Source organism: Ovis canadensis, chromosome 21 (genome assembly GCF_042477335.2).
Source record: "Ovis canadensis isolate MfBH-ARS-UI-01 breed Bighorn chromosome 21, ARS-UI_OviCan_v2, whole genome shotgun sequence".
Classification (NCBI taxonomy): Eukaryota; Metazoa; Chordata; class Mammalia; order Artiodactyla; family Bovidae; genus Ovis; species Ovis canadensis.
In genome coordinates this window covers 52,964,468-52,985,765 of record NC_091265.1, presented here as the reverse complement: position 1 = coordinate 52,985,765, position 21,298 = coordinate 52,964,468, and the positions used below count along the sequence as shown (strand labels likewise).

Sequence of the window (21,298 nt, the reverse complement as noted above, 5' to 3'; positions counted from 1 at the left end):
TCCCTTTCTCCCTATTTGGCACCTGCAGGGAGAAACTGAGCAGCTCCGAAGAAATGGGTTTAGCTGGAGAGGGAGCAATCAAGGGAAGCCAGACTTTTAGCAAATACATTTTATCCAGAAAGAGATAATAAAATAGCGTGCACTTTATTTAAAACCAACCAAGCGCCAATAAAAATATATATATATATCACTGCAGCTGTGATTCCATTTCAACCTCAACAGTAAGAACTGGGCATTTCTTTACTCTTCACATCCTGTGCAGGGCCTGGCAGAGGAGGCCACCCACCTCCACCAGAGCCTTGGAGGAAGAAATGAGTGGCCCCCCTACAGTGGGGACATCTCAGCTGCAGAGCATGAGAAGGGGCTGTGTGGTACATCTCTGCTGTCTGTGCTGCACTCCTCCTGGGCCGCTGATCAGCGACTCCTCGGTGGCAATGACAGAGAGATGGAGAACCGCCTGGAGCTGTGCAGACAGGAAGATGAGTCCTCCTTCCTCCTTTGGGGTCTCTGAAACCCCCATGGGGATCTCACAACCATCGCAGGGTCCTACTTGCAGGCACAAGCCTACAAAGAAGTCATCTTTTGCTCTGGCTGAAGGGGAATCAAGAATCCGAGAGGAACCACTTTGCTCTTGACACAAAGAAGCCACAGGACAGTTTCTTACATACAGTATGGCAGCAGCAGGCAAACAGAGGACCCCGCTGGCTCGGATTAAGGCACTTGTAACAGACTCAAGGTACGTTCCAGCCTCAAGTGGGAACTTCCTCACTTCTGTTTGCCCTCAGGCCCCATAGGCCTTACCTCTCCCCAACCCCACCACAGGGCAATGAAAGGGACAGGAGTATGCCTTGAGGGACTGGGGTTTGGTTGGAGTACAGGGCTGGGAGGAGAAGACAAACAAGGATGGAAGCAGGGGACTCGGCAAAGGAGGAGGTAGAGAAGGACAGGAGGGAAAGAGCACTGGAGGAAGGCAAGTTGTGGCTGAGTCATGGAGGCCATCGGCAGTGATCGGGGTGTTCGCTGAGAGCGGGTGCAGAAGCTGGCAGGAACCCCCACCCCCGCCAACTACCTGCCCTGCTAAGACAAGCTGGGAGCAGAGAAAGAATGGGGAGAACCAAGCCCAAACAAGAGAACCTCAGAGGACAGGGGCCCTGAGGACAAGTCGGGGCATGGTCTTCCTCTCTCGGCTAAGGGGGCTGCAGAGAGAAAGGTCTGAAAGGTTCAGAGACAGGGCAAGGAAGGGGCAGGGGGCTGGAAGGAGGGTTGTGCGACCCAGAAGCAGCTCGGCTCTTTGGTATGATGCAGGGGGCGGCATCTGGTGACCCTCTCACTCCTCCTCACTCCTCCTCCACGTTCCGGGGCCCCTTGACCGCTCGCCTCTGCCGCCAGCGCAGCTCCTCCACCTGGCGTTCCAGCCCCCGCACCTTGGCCTCCAGCTGGGCTCCCGAGGCGCGGGTGCCAGTGAGCCGGCTCAGCAGGGCATAGAGAGTCAGCAGGGCCAGGAGGAGCAGCGCCCGAGTGGAGGGGTCGGGCACGGATCTCACCAGGGCCACAAAGGCGGCCAGGAAGAGGGCAAGCTTCAGGCCCCACAGGATCCGCCCCAGCAAGGCCAAGACCAAGCCGAGGAGCACTGACAGCAGCCAATAGGCAACCAGGGCGCCTGCTCCCCACAGCAGGAAGGTCTGGACTTGGCCGGGGCTGAGCTTCAGGCCCTGGGTGATGTGATCTCCTGGAAGGGGAGAGAGTCATAGAATCAGCCACCCTGGCACGGTGAAGGGAGTGGGGAGAGCTGTCAAGGACCAATAAAAAGGGGAAGAGCCAAACCCCCTTAGCCAAGGAAAAACCCCCAGGTCATGGAGCTTCAATCCCAGCATCGGGTCCAGCTGACTGTTGGCAGACTCCCTCCCTTGGTTGAGTCTGTTGCATCTGTGAAACGGGACTGAGCCTCTGTGGGTGCTGGTTAGAAAAGACGCTATGGCTTAGCGCGATGCCACAGTTAGTAGCCTGCTCTTAGGTTTGCCTCTGGAGAGAGCTGGGAGGAGTTAAACAGCTAGGGAAAAGTCTAGACCTTGAAAAGATAAAGTCTCATAAACAGGAAGTGACACCCTAAGCTCCAGCTGACCTAACCAGTTCTCTGCCACTCACCTTCTAGCCCCAAGGCGTTCAGCAACTGAGCAGCGATCCCAGACAGCGCGAAGAAGGCCACGGAAATGGCTGATGAGATGGCCCACATTATTTGCGCCAAGGTCTGTGGGAAGAAGAGGGCACGAGATGAGTCCATAACTAATGATCATCTTCTTCTCTGAGCCTCACCACCACCGGCCAGGAACGCCTCCACCTGCTTCTCAGCCTGGCCAAGGGGTCCCTTCCACAGCCACCTTCCAGTGCATGGCGACGGGCCATTTCTCCTTCCTGAGCTGGAACCCATGACACTGGGGCCCTAATTCAACTGATGTGCTCAAATACTTCGGTGGTAGTAGCGGGTGAATGTGGGTATGTGGGAGAATCATCAAATCCCTGAAGCAGTCACCCTGTAAAATTTGGTGGGGAGTCCTCCTAGCCTCCCAAGGATTGAAGGTCTGGGAAGCAGCATCCCTGAAGGGCTAGGATATTTCAGTGACAACGAAGTCAATCGGCTCTTCTGTATTATGGATCTTATAAATGGTTAAGATCTTTGTTTCAGGTATTCAGTAAGACCTATCAAAAGTATGTGGCAACATGCTTGGGATGCCACTGGGTAGAAGAGAAAGCCCTACCTTAAAGCCCTGAGTCATCCCCACTCTCGCCTCTCCAGGTGAAAATATGGACTCAGGTCTTGATATTTGGCCAATTTAAGACTTTAGGTCAGATTTAGACCAAAGACAGACACATCTTCATCAGTGACATAGGTTTACAAAGACGGCTCATTTCCCAGTCTTTCTGGCAAGAAAAGGCAGGGGTAAGGGAAAGATGAGGGTGAAGCTAAAGGCTCTGGGGTAGGAATGAAACAAAGGGGGTGCAAAAGGCAGGGGCTGTCTGGCTTCATTCCATGGAACTGGGGGGCTGTCTGTCCCAAGGATTATGATACAGAGGATGTGGAGTCAAGACAGGTGGCCGTGAACAACGGCTACTCTGTCCTCAACGTGCGTGGTCACAGCAGGGAACACTCTCCTTACCTCGGAAACCAGGTGCATGGTTTCTGCCCCAATCCAGGCGTCCAAGGTTCCCCGCACAGAGCCACCGATCTGGCTCAAGAGATCAACCGGGGCCTCCCTCTTCTGCTGTCCTGGCGTCACGAAGTCTCGATGTGACTGCGAAGACGCTGAGTGCAGGAGCAGGAGGGCCACGAGCACCATCAGGACAACTTTGAACAGATGCTTGCCCCATGGCGAGCTGCTGCCTAAGCCTGCCATGGCTGGATCTGTCAGGGTTGAGGAGCATGACATGAGCGAGGGCCTGAACTGGCAGAGAAACCCACTGTCCTGGGCATGACTTGCCCCAGCACCCTCCTCCACCCCTCCCTGTTAGTTGAAACGCAGAACTGAGACTTTCAGCCTCAACTGGGTACAACCATCTGATTCACAGGTTCCTCTTTCACTTTCTTTACTGTTTGCATATTAATAAACCAGTAAGTATAGGCAGCGCCTTAAGGTGGATGAGAAGATCTCTCTGAGGCTTACTCCAGTTCTAAAAACCTAAAGGCCTGCCTTTGTGTATTAGGTGCTTTGGGCATTAAAAAAAAATTATAAGACTATAAAGCTTTGTCCCCAAGGAGGTTATAATCTTCTTTAGATAAAGCTAATATATATATTTTACAAACTTAAAAACTGCACTCAAATAGGATTACCACTGCATAAAGATACACAAGAACACACTGTACACAGGCCATTTGTTCTGCAAGAGTATCATGTGAGATGGTCCTTATCCTCCTCACCACTATGGGTAGAGAGGAGAAGAGACTAAGACTTAGAACTTAAGCATCTGCCCAAGGTCACTGGGGCTAAGAAGAAAGGCCAGGATTTGGACCCAAACTTCTGCTTCCAAATCACAGAAGTGAAGGTGGATCACAACTGTGGTTGCTCACTGAAAACATCTGGAAGCTTCACAAACTATTGATGCCTCTGCCCTAAGACAGGAGGTTCTGATGTCACAGTGAGTATGGCCCGGGGTTAGACCTGCAAAAGCCCCCCAGAGGATTCCACTATACAAAGTCAAGATCCACTCACAATGAATGACCTCAACTCCCCAGCCCCCAACGGAGGCAAAGAGTTAAAGCACAACTTTTAAGGAATAATATTATTAATAATAAAACGTTAACCATGGGCCACCTATCTCATTTAATCCTCACAACAACCCATTAGGTAGGTACTGTTCTTATCCCCCATTTAACTGATGAAGAAACTGAGGAGGGATAAGTAGTAAGTAGGGGAGCCAGAATCTGAATTCAGGCACACCTGACATCAGGCTTCCCTGGTGGCTCAGCGGGAAGGAATCTGCCTGAAGTGCAAGAGACAAGGAGACACTGGTTTGATCCCTAGGTTGGGAAGATCCCCTAGAGGCGGGCATGTTAACTCACTCCAGTATTCTTTCCGGGAGAATCCCATGGACAGAGCAGCGTGGTGGGCTACAGTCCATGGGGTCACAAAGAGTTGGACACTGAAGCAACTTAGCATGCATGCACGTGACATCAGCACCCTCACAAATACCATGCTGTATCCTCTCCAACATAAATCTCACAAGTGATTTGGAAAGTCACACAAGAGATTATTCATGAGCTAAAATAGACTCGGCATCTACCAATCCACTCCATGAATTACTGGTGATAATTCACTTAACTGCTTTGTGTTTTATGCTTTGATCTCTGTAATGTGATGCTGTAGGCAAGTTAAGACCCAACAAGTATCAACTCATTGAAGTACCAGTGGATTTAGCCAAGAAAAACGTTTTCAGTTCCAACTTCTATTCGCTACCGTGCTTGAGAAAAGTCAAACAGCACCGGCAAATTCCCTGTTCTCTTCCAAGCTCAGAAATGAACCTGCAGCTCCTGGGAGTGTCAGAGATTTAGACTAGAGAAGCAGAGGCTTAGCCAGGCCCCTGAGGCAGGAGCAGTCAGGTGTTTGAAGTTTTTGTAGCTACCAGGGCCCTCAGGTAGTCAGCCAGAAATCAAGAAGGAGAAGATATTCTCATTCTTGTTTAGTGGGAAGGAGGGTCCAAGAACCAGTTATAAAAATATCACATTTGGGGCACTTTCTGGCACAGAAACAGCTGCTCTAAATCCTTCCTGAGACCTGTAGGATCAGGCAGGCTGCAAAACAGGCAGTTCAGAGGGAACAACCTCAGGTTGGGAAGCCTTCTACTCTTTTTCTGGCACAAATCAAGAACCAGATGGTTCCTGCCTGCCCGTGGTCAGAGATGAGGAAAGCACAGGTCAGTTCCTGGTCTATCTGGGTCATGACCACACTGGGGACTTAACGAGCAGGGTTGCTATCTTGGGTTGGATTCTATATCCAAGGACCTCCACCCAGAGGGATCCAATGACGTCTCCTCCTATCTAGAAGGTCAAGGTGACGTGAATTGCTCCCCACCCCCACCCCCAACTGGAAGCCTCCTGCGTTCTGTGCCAGCCTCAATCTTCAGGCAGCCATTTGCTTCAGTCCAGGGGAGTTGTGTGTGCTCAATCGCTCATTCGTTTCTGACTCTTTGTGACCTCATGGACTGTAGCCCGTCAGGCTCCTCTGTCCATGGGATTCTCCAGGCAAGAATACTGGAGCAGGTTGCCATTTCCTCCTCCACGGGTTCTTCCTGACCCAGGGATCGAACATCTGGCTCCTACATCTCCTGCATTGGCAGGCGGACTCTTTACCACTGAGCCACCTGGAAATCTGAGGAGACTTGGGGGACCTTGAAATAAACTCTCCACAGTGAGGCTGGCATTGCCTGCCATTCAACCTTCGGCAATATACCAGAAACCAAATCTAACCCGATTCTGGAGTGAGCCCTTTGCAGATAAGAAAGATTACTGGCTACTCCCTTTCTTCAAAGGGTTCCCTGGTGGCTCAGATGGTAAAGAATCTGCCTGCAATGTAGGACACCTGGGTTCGAACCCTCGGTTAGGAAGATTCCCCTGGAAAAGGGACTGGCTACCCATTCCAGTATTCTTGCCTGGAGAATCCCATGGACAGGAGTCCGGCGGGCTACAGTCCATACGGTCACAAAGAGTTGGACACAGACTAACACTTTTACTCTTCCCTTTCTCTTCAAATTGTTTTCTTTAACAGGATTCCTCCTCATTTCTCCTTCAGCAAGGGTCTAATCCATCACCATGATACCTCCTCACTTCATCACAACCAAATACTTTTGATAAAAAGAAGCCATGGGAGTCAGGGGCTGCAGCAGCCATGAGCTTTGAGAGGAAGGATGTCTTAAATGTCTCAGCAAATAGCAGGGACTCAACAACAACAAATTGTGTGTGTGTGTTGCTTTATAATTTACAAAGTACTTGTTCTTTCACCATCTCATTTAAGTCCACAACAATCTTATAAGATACTGCTATTTCTCCACATTTACTCAGAAAACTATGGTTTAGAGAGATCAAGTGTTGTTCAAGTTCACACAGCAGGATAGGGACCTCACTCCAGAATCCAGGGTCTAAACCGTGCCCTTTTGCTCCTTCCACACCCCACCTACCCTGCCTCATTAAGACATGGTCGCTGCCCTCAAGGAGCTTATAGTTCTGCCCCCAAATCAACCACCTCACAGACGGAGGACACCCAGATTCCCACAAGGAGACCACCCACCAGATGATGAGCCACCTGCTGGACTCACAGGTCACCCAGATTCCCACAAGGAGACCACCCACCAGATGATGAGCCACCTGCTGGACTCACAGGTCACGGTTCTGCAGCAAAAAGCTGGGACTAGACCTGCCACTTTTGTTTAGGCAGCAGCAATATGGCTTGGGCAGGGACAGGCTGAACTGGGGAAACTGCTTCATTTAACTGTGGTAGTGAGAAGGAAATGGCAACCCACTCCAGTGTTCTTGCCTGGAGCATCCCAGGGACGGGGGAGCCTGGTGGGCTGCCGTCTGTGGGGTCACACAGAGTCGGACACAACTGAAGTGACTCAGCAGCAGCAGCCACAGCAGCACTGAGAAGGCATTGTATGTTTAGCCGTGGTTTGCTAAGAGGGTAGGGTGGGGCGGTCCCCAGACTCCCTGCCAAGGCTCCTTCCTCCTGGTTGCTTCCTCTCACTATAAATCACAACGTGGCAGGAGGGGCAGCTGATTTTATGCCTTCTGCCAGTCCTGATTTCCCCATCATTATAGAAACTGCCCCCATGGAGCAGCAGTTCTCAATTGTGGTTGCCATGAGAAGGGCTTGAGCCTCCTCAATCTGGAGTGTCTGTCCCACCTGCACCCTCCAGCCCCCAGGGCTTCTTTACTAGGACTCTCCCCAGTCAGGTTCAGGCTTTTGTTTTCAGAGCTCCTTGGGGATTTTTGATGCATAACAGGACAGCTGCCACAAATGATCAGCAGCACAGGGGAAAGTCTACTGTTCAGGCAAAGCCCCCAAAATGCAGCAGTGTACAAAGCACTCTAGACTTTTCTGTCCCAGGCTCAGTTCTGCCACACATTAGAAGCCACTACTGGACTCCTCTGGCAGTCTAGTGGTTAACACTCCATGCTTCCAGTGGAGGGGGTGTGGGCTCCGTCCCTGACCAAGGAACTAAGATCCCACATGCACTGCAGCGCGGCAAAAAAAAAACAAAACTTAGAAGCCACTACCTTCTACCTTATTACTTAACTGTCTGAGTTTCAGTCTCCTCAAATCTAAAATGGGATCAAATGAGGTTAAGAGTTAATGCAAGTAGTTAACATGTTTCTACAAGAACTTTGTAAACTATAAACATCTATAGGAAAGTTGTAGCCCACAAATTGCCAATTTACCACTCATTGCACTTAGCATAATTTAGCAGTTTTTATGCCTGCCTTCCCCAATAGACTTTGAACACCTCCCCTTCAGACTTGACAGCTAACCTTCCTTGGAATCCCCAGCTCTAGCACAGAACAATGACTAATAAATGTTCGTTAAATGAGTGTCAGAAGCCCGCCAAGAAGCGGTGAGCACGACAACGGAGAGCCAAGGAGAGGTACGAAGAGGACTATTTTAAAGTTGATCCAAATATGCAGCAGCCACTCAAAAAGCACAGCTGCGTGGAAAGGAAGCTCCTAAACCGGGCGAAGCTGCTACTCGGGAGTATGAAGTCAGCATCCTGGCAGGTGGGGGCAGCCCCCGCTAAACCCCTAACAGCTGCCGCCCAGCAACTGTTTGGGGGCAGGGCGACGAGCAAAGGGGCAGCTTCCCATGCGCACGGCGCCTTTCCCAGGACCCGGCCTCCCCGAGCCAGGGTGTCAGTGGCACGCTTGTGCTATTTCGAACAGCGTGTCCCCTGCCAAGGCTGCTGGGTGACGTCGCCGGCAAGGGACGCCGCGCGGCCCAGGGGTTCGGGATACCCCCAAAGGGTTCGGAGCGAAGCCGCGGGAAGTCGAGTCGTAGCCAGGAGTCGGGGTCGAGGGGCTCAGCGCTGGCCTCGTCCCGCAAACCTGACAGCCGCGTGTCCTCAACAGGACCTTGGAGCAGCACCGCGAAGTCTTCTCCCCGGAAACGCGCGCCTCTCCTGTTACTTAGTAACGACGCCCCCTGTTGCATAGCAACGAGGATCCGGGTCTATAGTTAAAAGACTGTCCGCCGCGCGACTTCGGACCCCTCCCCACAGGCGCTCTCCAGGCCTCGATGCCGCCGGGCTCCCACCTGTAGCGGCCGCCGCCATCCAGTCCCGCGTGCAGCCCCCGAGCCCCAGTCTCAGCTTGCACTCACCGGGCTCTGGCCACCGCTGCTCTCCACGTGCGACTTTACTAAAACGCGGCACTACACCCGCGTTTTACAACACACTCAACTCTGGGGCGTTGGTTTATCGTCTGCGCACGCGCAAGGCGGGACGCGCCCGGACCTGCGAGCCGCCCAAAAGGCCTAAACCCGGTGCCGGTCAGCGCATGCGCTCTACTCTCCGCTTGCGTATTTATCCTTGGCATTCCCACCGGGAGAATAATGGAGTCGGAAGTTCGAGCTGGGAACGGAAGTCTCTGGCAGGAAAGGGGAAAGTGACTATATCTGGACTATAGAGTGGGTAAACTTCATTTTTAAATTTGGAATGGAAGCTTGCTGCTGCTGCTGCTAAGTCGCTTCAGTCGTGTCCGACTCTGTGCGACCCCATATATGGCAGCCCACCAGGCTCCCCTGTCCCTGGGATTCTCCAGGCAAGAACACTGGAGTGGGTTGCCATTGCCTTCTCCAATGCATGAAAGTGAAAAGGGAAAGTGAAGTCGCTCAGTCCTGTCTGACTCTTCGCGACCCCATGGACTGCAGCCCACCAGGCTTCTCTGTCCATGGGATTTTCCAGGCAAGAGTACTGGAGTGGGGTGCCATCGCCTTCTCCGAATGGAAGCTTGCTGCTGCTGCTAAGTCGCTTCAGTTGTGTCCGATTCTATGCGACTCCATAGACGGCAGCCCACCAGGCTCCCCCGTCCCTGAGATTCTCCAGGCAAGAACACTAGAGTGGGTTGCCATTTCCTTTTCCAATGCGTGAAAGTGAAGTCGCTCAGTCGTGTCCGACTCTTAGCGACCCCATGGACTGCAGCCCACCAGGCTCCTCCATCCATGGGATTTTCTAGGCAAGAGTACTGGAGTGGGGTGCCATTGCCTTCTCCACGAATGGAAGCTTATCTGCCTCTAAAAAAAAAAAACCCTTGGCATATGGGGCATTGTAGTTCTTCAGCTACGTGGGGGGCCCCTGAGGCATTGTGGGAAATGTAGTTCTAAGAAAGGGGAGCCTGAGCGCACCTGGTCTTTTGAGAAATTTTTTCGCGCTTAAAAGACACAAAGGGGAAACGGTGTTAGAAGAGCAGTTAAGAGGCGCTCAACCGGGAAAATGCATCCTTTCCCTCTGAGATCATTTCCACTCCTGAACTCTGCAGATGGTTCCTAAATGTCCTCTCAGTTTTAGAGAGGGCTTGGCACTACCAGACCCATTTCAATCAAAAAGGCAGCATTGTGAGGGAGAACGCCGCGGGATTTGGAATGAAGAGGTCTTTTGCCTGCTTTGTTATTCTGCCAGGTCACTTCATCTCTCTGGATGTCCTTATTTCAACTTTATTATTGTTTGAAAGAAAACTATAGGCTTGAAATGGAGTCACTTGTTAGGACAAGTCCCTAATCCGGGAGTTAATACCTGTCGTAGCTTAAATTTCAACGTCACCCAGAAATGTAGTCTTAACGAGTTAGTCAGGAATTTTTTGGTCAGCACCAACGGGCTCTCAGCTGTCCCCAAAGGAAACTGAAATAATCTGCCATATAGATCCCTTCAGTTCCCCATAAAATATGTTACCTATGCCTGCAGGGCCGGAGAACTGGGTTCTATCCCTGGGTTGGGAAGATATCCTGGAGAACAGAAAGGCTACCCACTGTAGTATTCTGGCCTGGAAAATTCCATGGACTGTATAGTCCATGGGGGTCGAAAAGAGTTGGACAGGACTATGCAACTCTTCACTTTCACGCCTAAAGTAATCTTTTTTTCTGTTTATGGATTCTATGTCCTACGTTTGAAAACCTTTTCTTTACTATAGCTCTTTGGAGATATGGGATGCTGCCTAATTTATGAATCTTCCATAACTAATTAGATATTTGAAATGTATTTGGCTGAATTTTGTTTTTTAATTCTATAAAGTACTAAAAGTGTTCCAGTGAGAAAAAGGAAAAAGTTTTCTGTTAGGTTTTGCAAGAAGTCTCATGACAGAGATGGGATTAAGAACGGCATTTCTGGCAGTTCTGAGGGTGATGGGCAGAGAGGGAAGGGTCCTGTAGAAGGGGGCTCATAGGGGAAGCTGTTTTTGGTGTCTGGGATTGGAGGTGGTCAAGCTGGATATTGAGGTGGAGCCAAGGGAGTGAGTGGCAAGAGGCGTAGTCACCAGAGGGCTGGGCTGTGAGGATGGTGGGAGAGGGGAAGACATGGGAGAAGTTGGCAAGGGCAATAGAGGGGGGGTTGGTGTGGGGGAGGTCGGTGAAGCTGGGCATGAAGGGAGGGGTGGATATAGAGGCGGCTTTGTCACAGGAGGGCTGGGTAGTGAGGGCAGTGGAGGAGGGGAAGACATGGGAGAAGTTGGCAAGGGCGATAGAAGAATTTCAGAAGGGGAACAGTGGGTTTATAGGGTGGGACGGGAGAGCAGCAGCCAGAAAGCCTGTATGCAGGGTACCTCAGACCATTTTCCCGACTTCTGTCAGTAATTATCTAAGTCACGGAGGATGTTAAAATAGAAAGTTCTGATTGGTGGCCATTGTGAGCTGTTATCTAAAGAATATTGGGGCCATGCCTCAGAACAAAGGAAGGTTAAGCGTTTGGAACGAATTTCTCCGGAGATATGTAGAGTTCTGAGGTTGGTGAGTAGACATTCTAGCGGTGTAGACCAGGGCTGGTCAGCCTTGGAGGCAGCCGCCCCCATGGCGACTATGAAACGAAGGTCCTGGACCAGTCATTAACGGGGCTGGGAGTGGTCCGGTCAGGCGTCCCCGAACGGGCCATCAACCCAGCGAGGAGAAGGTCACTCAGCCAAGATGAACGTCTCCAAATTGACAGGCGGCGAGGAAGCAAGCCTGGCTTGCAGAGGAGGGGTCCAAACGCGGCCGCGATTTACAGGAACCAGGACACCCTAGGCATAATCGCAACGGGAGCAACAACCCCCAGAGCCCAACTGATGGAACTTACCCCGTATCCTGCCAGACGGTTGAATGGTCCCGGAGGGGTGACGGGGTGACCTGGTCCGGTGCGGGCCAGACCCGAGGGGACCGCAAATCCCACTCGTCGCGGGATGGGCCCTCGCCTCGGGCCCCACGTTGGGCGCCAAATGTTAGGTAAAAGATCAAAACACCAAAAGAGTGTCTAACAGGGTTTTAATGGCGAAGCACTCCTGGGCGGGGTTCCCTGACCCGAACGAGGCAGGTCGAGGTAGTCCGTGCCGGACTGTGTTGGGGGTGGTTTTTATACGTTCGTTGCGAGGGATGGTCAGGCTAGATGGACGGCAGTTCGGATAGGTCGCCAGGCCGAGGCGTCACGGGCTGACAGGTCCTTCTACGTGGCTGGGGTGGGGCAGCTTTAGCTGGCGAAGTGTGCTGTCATTGGTCCCCAGGATCTGGGAGGCTCCTTCTGTTAAAGACCTCTCCTGCTGGCGGGGGAGAGAAAGGGGCAGCCCATCATGGCCCCTGGGGTCCGACCTTACATTTTCTTTTTTTCTCTTGCCCTTTTCTGAGCACTTTTTGTACTTTGAATGTTCCTATCTGTAGTCAGTGCGTGCCTGCATGCAAAATTCGTTCAGTCCTGTCGGTTGGAACTCTGCGACCCTGTGGGTTATAGCCCTATGGGCTCCTCTGTCCATGGGATTTTCCATGCAAGAATCCCAGTGGATTGCAATTTTCTCATCCAGGGGAACTTCCTGACCCAGGGATCAAACCTGGGTCTCCAGCATTGCAGCCAGATTCTTTACCAACTGAGTCACCAGGGGAAGGCTCCAGTACAATTCAGGAAAGACAATGGACCCAACTAACAGGCTGCTTGACTCCAGTCTATAACTGTTTTTGAAACAGTGCAAGAGGAAGAAGAATATAAGATTCTTACACCTTTGTTCTTTGTCACTGACCGTAGACTGTGTGCCCTCACCTATATAATCCCTTGATTTCTCGAGGAAGGGAGGCCCAGTGCCTGAGGATTGGAGCCACCATTCTATTTCCTCCAAACCTTGTCTCCATATTTTATTTGGCTTCAGTGGGCAGAGAAAGCCAAGATTTTTGGACAACATCAGAAGATCCTAACATACATCTTCACTTAGCAGGTATGGAGATTCAAGGAAATAAGTGGAGTGAACTTTTTCTGATGAAGTAAGTGGAGTTTTTTTGTTTTTTAAATTTAAGTTGCTGTCTAAATGCTTTTATGTAGGTAAGTTCCCCTTTGATGTTCCTGAAACAGTTCTGAAACTCAACACTCTAAAACAGAAATCTATTTTTTCCCTCTCCCTCCCTGAATCAGCTTTTTGATTCTGCCTTCCATAGCTCTGAGGAACTACTCCCAAGAGGTAGAGGAGAGGCCAGTATATCTGTAACTTTGGTAAGCGGTGTGTGCAATCCAGCTTACATCTTAGTAGAAGGTTACTGCTGGTCAAGAGGAACAGGTATCTCAGTTCATGATTTTAATGCTTTTCTAAGTATGGAAAAATGCAAGAATTGGGGTTCACAAAAAATGTTCCTATCGTATCTAGCTATCTAAGGGTCTGTTTTGCCTGTTTTCTCAAAGCATAGTGGCTCAACCTGTTCATGCTGAATTTCTTTCAGGGTGTATTGTAGGTCAGTGCTGAGGACTTAATCTAGGTGAAACTGGATGGTGAGTGACATTCCTTGTTTTATAGTGCCACCTTGTGGTACTAAATTTAACCAAGGTTTGGGAGTCGTTTCATAACCAAATTGTCCCATGGTGCCAGGAAGGCTTATTCCTAGGTCAAGTGAGGATTCCCTTGATATGCCACTCAGTGCATTATTAATGTCCCTGTTAATAGTAGCATAAAAGTATCTGAACCACTTGTCTCACTGGTCTGCTGTGTTTCAGGAAATGATTCCCTTTTGTTGCCTCTTCTGTGGCTCAGTGGGTAAAGGGTCTGCCTACAATGCAGGAGATCCGGGTTCCATCCCTGGGTTGGGAAGATCCTCTGGAGAAGGAAATGGCAACCCACTCCAGTACTCTTGCCTGGAAAATCCCATGGACTGAGAAGCCAGGTAGGCTACAATCCATGGGGTTGCAAAGAGTTGGACACAACTGAGCGACTTTCCCTCCCATATCTAGATTTACACTATTGTTCAGTTGTTAAGTGGTGTCTGACTCTTTGTGACCCCATGGACTGCAGCATGCCAGGCTTCTCTGTCCAGAGTTACATTATTACAATTATTTTAATTTTATATAGAACTATATGTTTGGCCAGGGCTTCCCTGGTGGTTCAGTGGGAAAGAATCTGCTTGCCAATGCAAGTGACTCAGGAGAGCCAGGTTCAATTCCTGGGTTGGGAAGATCTCCTGGAGAAGGAAATGGCGACCCACTCGAGTATTCTTGCCTGGAGAATTCCATGGACAGAGGAGCCTGGTGCAGTGAGTCTATGGAGTCGCAAGGAGTCGAACACAACTTAGGGACTAAACAGCTGTATATTTGGTCGACTGTCTCAAGCTGCTTAGTCATCAAAATATTTGTCAGAATCTCAGTTGCACTTTGGGTAATATGAAAAACAACAATCTTGTAGAGTAAGCAGAATACAGGGAGTACAGTTAGTAGCATTTTTTAAAATCTTAAGTAAGGATTTTTAAAATTTATTTATTTGCCCGCACCAAGTCCTAGTTGTGGAGTGAGGGATGTTTAGTTTCGGCATACAAATTCTTAGTTGCAGCATGTGGGGTCTTGGTCCCTGACAAGAAACAGAACCCTGGCCCCCTGCATTGAAAGTGTGGAGTCTTAGCTGCTGGGCCACCAGGGAAGTCCCTTAAGTTAGCATTTAAACCAAGAACCTCCACTGGATGTGAGCCCTGGTCACCTGACCCATCTGTTCCATACCAATCACTATCTTTAAGGGTAATGATAAGTTGACGTTGTTCATAAGGCACTCAGCCCAATTTCCTAATGTTATTAAGCTCATTATCCCTAGTATAATTTAATTGTTCCCACCATAAGGAAGCCTTTAAATTTAAATGACTATAGCCTGGTATTAACAATATAAATCCATCCCATAATTGAGGGACGGTCTCTCCCAATAAGCAGGAGGTTATGATTTTTGACTGACATTTAGCTCATTGTTCTGATTGAGCTTGAGTGATTAACCTTTAAAGAAAAATTGTATTTATGGCCAGGGTCAGAGCAGATATGATTGATTAGCCAAGTGAGGGAGTCCCATCTAGTAATATCAATAAGGGCTTGAACAGAACTATATAACTTTTTTCTTCTAGAATAAATTTCCTAAGGGCTATCCAAGCAAGCCTTGGAGTGGAAAAATCCACCAAGGTAAACCAAAAGTACTGAACATGGATAATTGACCATAAATACAACAATTGGATTGATTTTTAAACTCTGCATAGGATTTGTGTATCCGTGATAGAAACCAAGAAAACGCTATAAATGATCACACAGGTCAGGCCCAGCATCTTGGAATAGCTGTTCACTTCTCATGTCATCTTCTCATCCTGGTATGGGTATTCTTTAAGGTGATATTGAGGTCAGCAGTCCTGTCTTTAGACCAGTCTGGTACAGGGGCCCTTTTTAAAGTGGGAGGAATAAATGCAGGAGTTAATTCTCTTTGGTTTCACTGTACACGAGCTAGTTAAGAATATGATAAAAATCCTTTCATCTAGGTTTGGAGGCAGTTCTTTAAATGATGTCTTTTCCAGTTTGAAGTCTCCGTGTTTCAGGTCATGACACATCTGATCTTCATCCAAAGATAGATTACTAGGGTAAACATCAGAAACAATTTTAGATTGTCCTTTTAATAGTTCATTAAACCTTACAATAATGCAAATTGGTGAAAAGGAGTCATCTGGGAAGTGAGTCTTAGGCAGTAAGTATCAAAACTCAAAGACAACTATAGAACTTAATATCAAAAAAGTTATATTACTGAAACATAATTTTTCTTTTGAAAACTATCCTTGTCTGTACAAAATATAGCCAGATTAAGACTAATTTGCTTGCAAAATGAGTCCAGTTTCAATAAACTTAACCTGATTATATAAGTATAATTGACCATATATGGTTAAAACTCAAAATTTTGGGGTCCCATCAAGATCATGGCAAATAGAAAGGGAAAAGTGGAAACAGTGACAGGTTTTATTTGGGGGGGCTCTAAAATCACTGCAGACAGTGACTGCAGCCATGAAATTAAAAGATGCTTTCTCCTTGGAAGAAAAGCTATGACCAACATAGACAGCATATTAAAAAGCAGAGACATCACTTTGCCAACAAAGGTCCATATAGTCAAAGCTATGGTTTTTCCAGTAGTTGTGTACAGATTTGAGAGTTGGACCACAAAGAAGGCTGAGTGACAAAGAATTGATGCTTTTGAACTGTGGTGCTGGAGAAGACTCTTGAGAGTCCCTTGGACTGCAAGGAGGTCAAACTAGTCAGTCCTAAATCTGAATAGTCATTGGAAGGACTGATGTTGAAGCTGAAACTCCAGTGCTTTGGATACCTGATGCAAAGAGCTGACTCATTGGAAAAGACCCAGATGCCGGGAAAAATTGAAGGCAAAAGGAGAAGCGGGTGGGAGACGATAAGATGGTTAAATAACATCACAGACTCAGTGGACATGAGTTTGAGCAAACTCGAGGAGATAGTGAAGAACAGGGGAGCCTGGTGTGCCTCAGTCCTTGGGGTCACAAAGAGTCAAACATGACTTAGCTACTGAACAACAACAAAAGCTCTTTTAAATTGGTTTTGCAGGAACTTTTCATAAGGATTCTCAGATTTGAACTTTAAAAGGTTTCTCAAGGCCAGAAAAGTCATGTTAAGGACTTGCCATCAGATTCTGTTTGAGATACCTATAAATTTGGGTGAATCACTCTCTTCTTGAGGATCCAAAATGTCTTGAGGTTCTTGAACCTGCCAGGAAATGGCTTGAATTATTCACCTGATAAGGTTGCAAGGTACCAGAGTATTTTTTTCAAGGAGTTACTGGCTCCATAAAGTCAGTCTTAGTTCCTTAATGCTATCTTGTCATATCTGAGTCTATGCACATGTCTCTCAATTATGACATTCCAATCAAAGCCTTGATAGTATAACTAATGTTTCCAATTGTGTGCTGTTGTAAGGAGAATAGGTTCTTATTGAACTTATGCAAATAACAGTATTGCCATGAAAATAAGAATACTCACTAAGAGTTTCCAAATTCCGGACAGATCAAGTAGAGAGAAAAGGTAAATGTTTCAGTTCTGCTTACAAAGATATAATTCATCAGCTTGCTGTAAATCACAGTTAGCTTAAGGGGAAAGATTTCTTTATATCTGGAAAGCAAAGATTAAATTTCAATAACATTTCAGACAAAAAGCCATACTTGTTAATCTTGATACTTCATAGGTTTATGATGCCATCAGGTTTTCCATTCAGTTTAGTTCAGTTCAGTCACTCAGTCGTGTCCGACTCTTTGCGACCCCATGAATCGAAGCACGCCAGGCCTCCCTGTCCATCACCAACTCCCGGAGTTCACTCAGACTCACGTCCATCAAGTCCGTGATGCCATCCAGCCATCTCATCCTCTGTCGTCCCCTTCTCCTCCTGCCCCCAATCCTTCCCAGCATCAGAGTCTTTTCCAATGAGTCAACTCTTTGCATGAGGTGGCCAAAGTACTGGAGCTTCAGCTTTAGCATCATTCCTTCCAAGGAAATCCCAGGTCTGATCTCCTTCAGAATGGATTGGTTGGATCTCCTTGCAGTCCAAGGGACCCTCAAGAGTCTTCTCCAACACCACAGTTCAAAAGCATCAATTCTTCGGTGCTCAGCCTTCTTCACAATCCAACTCTCACATCCATACATGACCACAGGAAAAACCATAGCCTTGGCTAGACGGACCTTAGTCGGCAAAGTAATGTCTCTGCTTTTCAATATACTATCTAGGTTGGTCATAACTTATCTTCCAAGGAGTAAGCGTCTTTTAATTTCATGGCTGCAGTCACCATCTGCAGTGATTTTGGAGCCCCCAAAAATAAAGTTTTCCATTAGAATTCTTTTAACTTTTTATCCAGTTAAACAATATAATCTAAACATTTTCAGAAACCTGTACTTACCAGAAAGCCCTTTCTATGAGTCTTCTTGAAGATGAAGCATTTTTACAAAGCATCAGAGCAAAATAATAATTGTCTATAAATGACAAAAGATTTTAAAAGGCATGGCTAAAGACCTGATTACAATGTAGTTGTCAAAGAAATTTAGTTATTTTTGTGACATAGAGTATTAAAATAATAATTAGAATTATGACTGATAACATTTTATCAGGACACAGTCAAAGTTTAGACATGTCATACAATTTCCAGAACATTTATGTTAATAACAATAACCCATAGTGGAGAAGGAAATGGCAGTGCACTCCAGTATTCTCTCCTGAAAAATTCCGTGGACAGAGGAGCCTGGCGGGGTACAGTCCATGGGGTCCCAAAGAGTCAGACATGACTGAGCAACTAAACACAACATACACTATAACCTAAGAAAGGTGACAGTGCTTCTCCTGTAATTTAATATACCAAGTAAGCATAATTAACTTATTATTTTTCTTTGAGATGTTTTAGTATCCTCTGAAGTATCCCCAAGTTAGCTAGAGGTCAAAAGAACTTCATTTTAAAATTGGTTTAAGGAAGTTTGTCAAAGATATCAAAAAATTGGGGGGACTTCCCTGGCGGTTCAGGGGTTAGGAATCCACCTCTCAATTCGGGGGACATGGGTTCATTCCCTTGTCTGGGAAGATTCCACACGCCGAGGGGCAGCTAAGGCCATGTGACACAACTACTGAAACCCATGCGCCTAGAGGCCATGCTGCACAATAAGAGAAGCTGCCACAGCGAGAGGCCCGGGCACCGCAACCAGAGGGTGGCTGCTCCTCACCGCAGCTAGAGGAAGTCCACAGGGAGCAGTGAGGACTCAGTGCAGCCACAAATAAATAAGTAAATAAATAAATAATTTTTTAAAAAGGAAAAAACCTTAAAACTCTTGGTCAAATAGGATCATAGGTCACTATGAAAAAGTATTTATTTAACCAGGTGACAATTGTTGTTGTCGTTCAGTCGCTAAGTCATGTTCAACTCTGCGACCCCATGGACTGCAGCACGCCAGCCTTCCCAGTCCTTCACGATCTCCCAGAGCTTGCTCCAACTCATGTCCATTGAGTCAGTGATGCCATCCAACCATGTTCATCCTCTGTCACTCCCTTCTCCTCCTGCCCTCAATCAAGTGACAATAGAATATTTCAGAGGCAAATACAAAAGTTTACAACAGGTTGTTTAAAAGGTAAAGAAACTCGACAATCTGCCATCAAAAGCAGATCAATATTCCAAGAAAACTTTGTCCCTCTTAGCAGAGAGAGAAAAACAAATTCTAATTTTGTACCAGCTTATTTTTAATAGTAAAACTCAACCAACTAAGTTAATTCTAATCTTAGCCAGTCCTGCTCACATACAAAACTCTTTTCCTGGAATTTCTTTTCCATAACCTTCTGTAACTTTCTTGTTTTACCTTCAGATTTTGTCCTGTGCTGTCCCTTTTCTCTCTCTGTCTTTAACCTTTTTTAGGACAAAATTATTTCCTTTTCCCCTAACAAAGTTCACTTCCATTCTTTATACTTTATTTTTCCTTTGCATACAAATATATATTTTCCTTATTAATTTTTGAAAGTTTGAGTTATATATTTTAATTATAATCTTAAACCGTTAAAACCTTAATTTCTATTAAGTTAAGAAGTAAGCAATTATGAACTAAACTAGCATTATGTAGAATGACAAACTTATTAGCTATAATTTCTAAAATCATGTACTTTCTTATAGAAAATGCCTCATATTAACTAATAGTCCTAAATATCATTAGTTTCTCTGTAAAATAATCTTTTTATTAATTATCAGTATATTATTTTACTTATAAATGACCTGCTGCTGCCGCTGCTGCTAGGTCGCTTCAGTCGTGTCCAACTCTGTGCGACCCCATTGATGGCAGCCCACCAGGCTCTGCTATCACTGGGATTCTCCAGGCAAGAACACTGGAGTAGGGTGCCATTGCCTTCTGCAGTAAATGACCTAGATATTCAATAAACTTCTATCATTTAACTTAATTTAGTGAAACTCCAAAGTTTCAAATTACCAAAACTCTGCAGAAACTATTTTTAAGTAAACATACTGTAAAACATAATTATTCCTAGCTCAGTAAAGAATCTGCCTGCAATGCAGGAGACCCGGGTTCGATTCCTGGGTCGAGAAGATCCCCTGGAGAAGGAAATGGCAATGCACTCCAGTGTTATTGCCCAGAGAATCCCATGGACAGAGGAGCCTGGCAGGCTACGCAAGAGTCAGACACGAGTTAGCAACTAAAGAGAGAGAATCTCTTCTCTGACTGCTTGCCTTGTTCCTCTCCTTCAGTGGCAGTTCCTCTTTCCATATTCAAACGTGATCATTCTTCAAATTTAGTGCTTGGTCTTGTTTGTTCATTCCTAAAGAATTTACCTAAAAACTCTTATTTACACTTAATTTACTTGTAAAAATCTCACTATAGCAAGTTATTTTTCTTGCTGACAAATTTTGTAATAGAGATAATCAGGTCTTATTTCATTATCTGACTTGATTATCTGATTACAGATAATCAGATCTCTTTTAGCAACCCTACATACAATAAAAGGATTATACATAATGCTGATTATGTCATCTCAATATTATTTAAATCAAAAGGCTTAAACTTGTTTAACACCAGATATTAATGTAATACTGAATATTTCCCAGATTCATGTGAACATGAAATCCATTTGGGTTAGTTTCTTTTATATTTCTGAGAACTTATATAAGTGCTCAATTTCATTTTAGCCAATTATATAGAGCTCCTTTACAAATTAATTTTGGCTCTACTACCCAGAGGTAGAAATATCTCTATAACATATACACAGACATATAGACATACACAGCCAGATATCCCATAGCTTCACTGAAAAGCTTAGTCATTAAAAAATAAAATAAAAACTAAAAACTTAGTCATTAATCAGTTATGATGATTAAAACTCATTTGTTTGTAAGTAAGTTAACAGAATAAGTTAAATTTACTTGCTTGAGTTTAAAAAGTTTTCTGTTTTTCCCTTCTGTCTCAGAAATTGGAGGTGGTGTAAATCAGAGTTCCTGAGAGTCATGGTAGAGCATCTTATATCTCAAGGCACAAGGAGAGAAATGCAAGCTCCTCCTAGAAGGACTTTTGTTACCCTAGGTTCAGATTTTTGAAAAGATGTTTTATCAAACCAATTTCTTTATGCAAAAACCAGTTTTGGAATGTGAAACAACCTCATCTTGGCCATTTCAGGGTGGGGTTTCCTTGAGTTCCCAAGTAAGTAAATACTTACGGAAGTATTTGTTGGCTCCTCTCTCCTTCTTTTTGGGAAACTCTATTCCCCATTTTAAAGTTCATTTGCCCAGATAAAATTACTACTGAAAACCGTCTGGTGGACACATGTGCTGTTGGTG

The 21,298-nt window shown here is 46.5% G+C and overlaps 1 protein-coding gene and 1 long non-coding RNA gene across 4 annotated transcripts; one reads left to right on the top strand and one right to left on the bottom strand.

The window, feature by feature from the left end:
• Positions 1 to 125: 125 nt before the first annotated feature.
• On the bottom strand, positions 126 to 9,488 carry TMEM109 (transmembrane protein 109). 3 transcript variants are annotated; one of them, XM_069565402.1, is made up of 4 exons: positions 8,856 to 9,488; positions 3,156 to 3,400; positions 2,146 to 2,248; positions 126 to 1,729 (listed from the first exon to the last, which is right to left on the bottom strand). In XM_069565402.1, the coding sequence occupies exons 2-4, from the start codon at positions 3,390 to 3,392 to the stop codon at positions 1,338 to 1,340; spliced, it is 732 nt and encodes a 243-aa protein (XP_069421503.1). In that variant the 5' UTR covers positions 3,393 to 3,400; positions 8,856 to 9,488; the 3' UTR covers positions 126 to 1,337. The 3 variants fall into 3 exon arrangements, with proteins under 3 accessions (XP_069421503.1, XP_069421501.1, XP_069421500.1); XM_069565400.1 differs by having other exon boundaries at positions 8,790 to 8,960; XM_069565399.1 differs by lacking the exon at positions 8,856 to 9,488 and having other exon boundaries at positions 3,156 to 3,504.
• Positions 9,074 to 21,184, top strand: LOC138426697 (uncharacterized). Its single transcript, XR_011251720.1, has 3 exons — positions 9,074 to 9,161; positions 12,917 to 12,962; positions 20,932 to 21,184. It is a non-coding gene; the product is annotated as an uncharacterized lncRNA (long non-coding RNA).
• Positions 21,185 to 21,298: the final 114 nt, after the last annotated feature.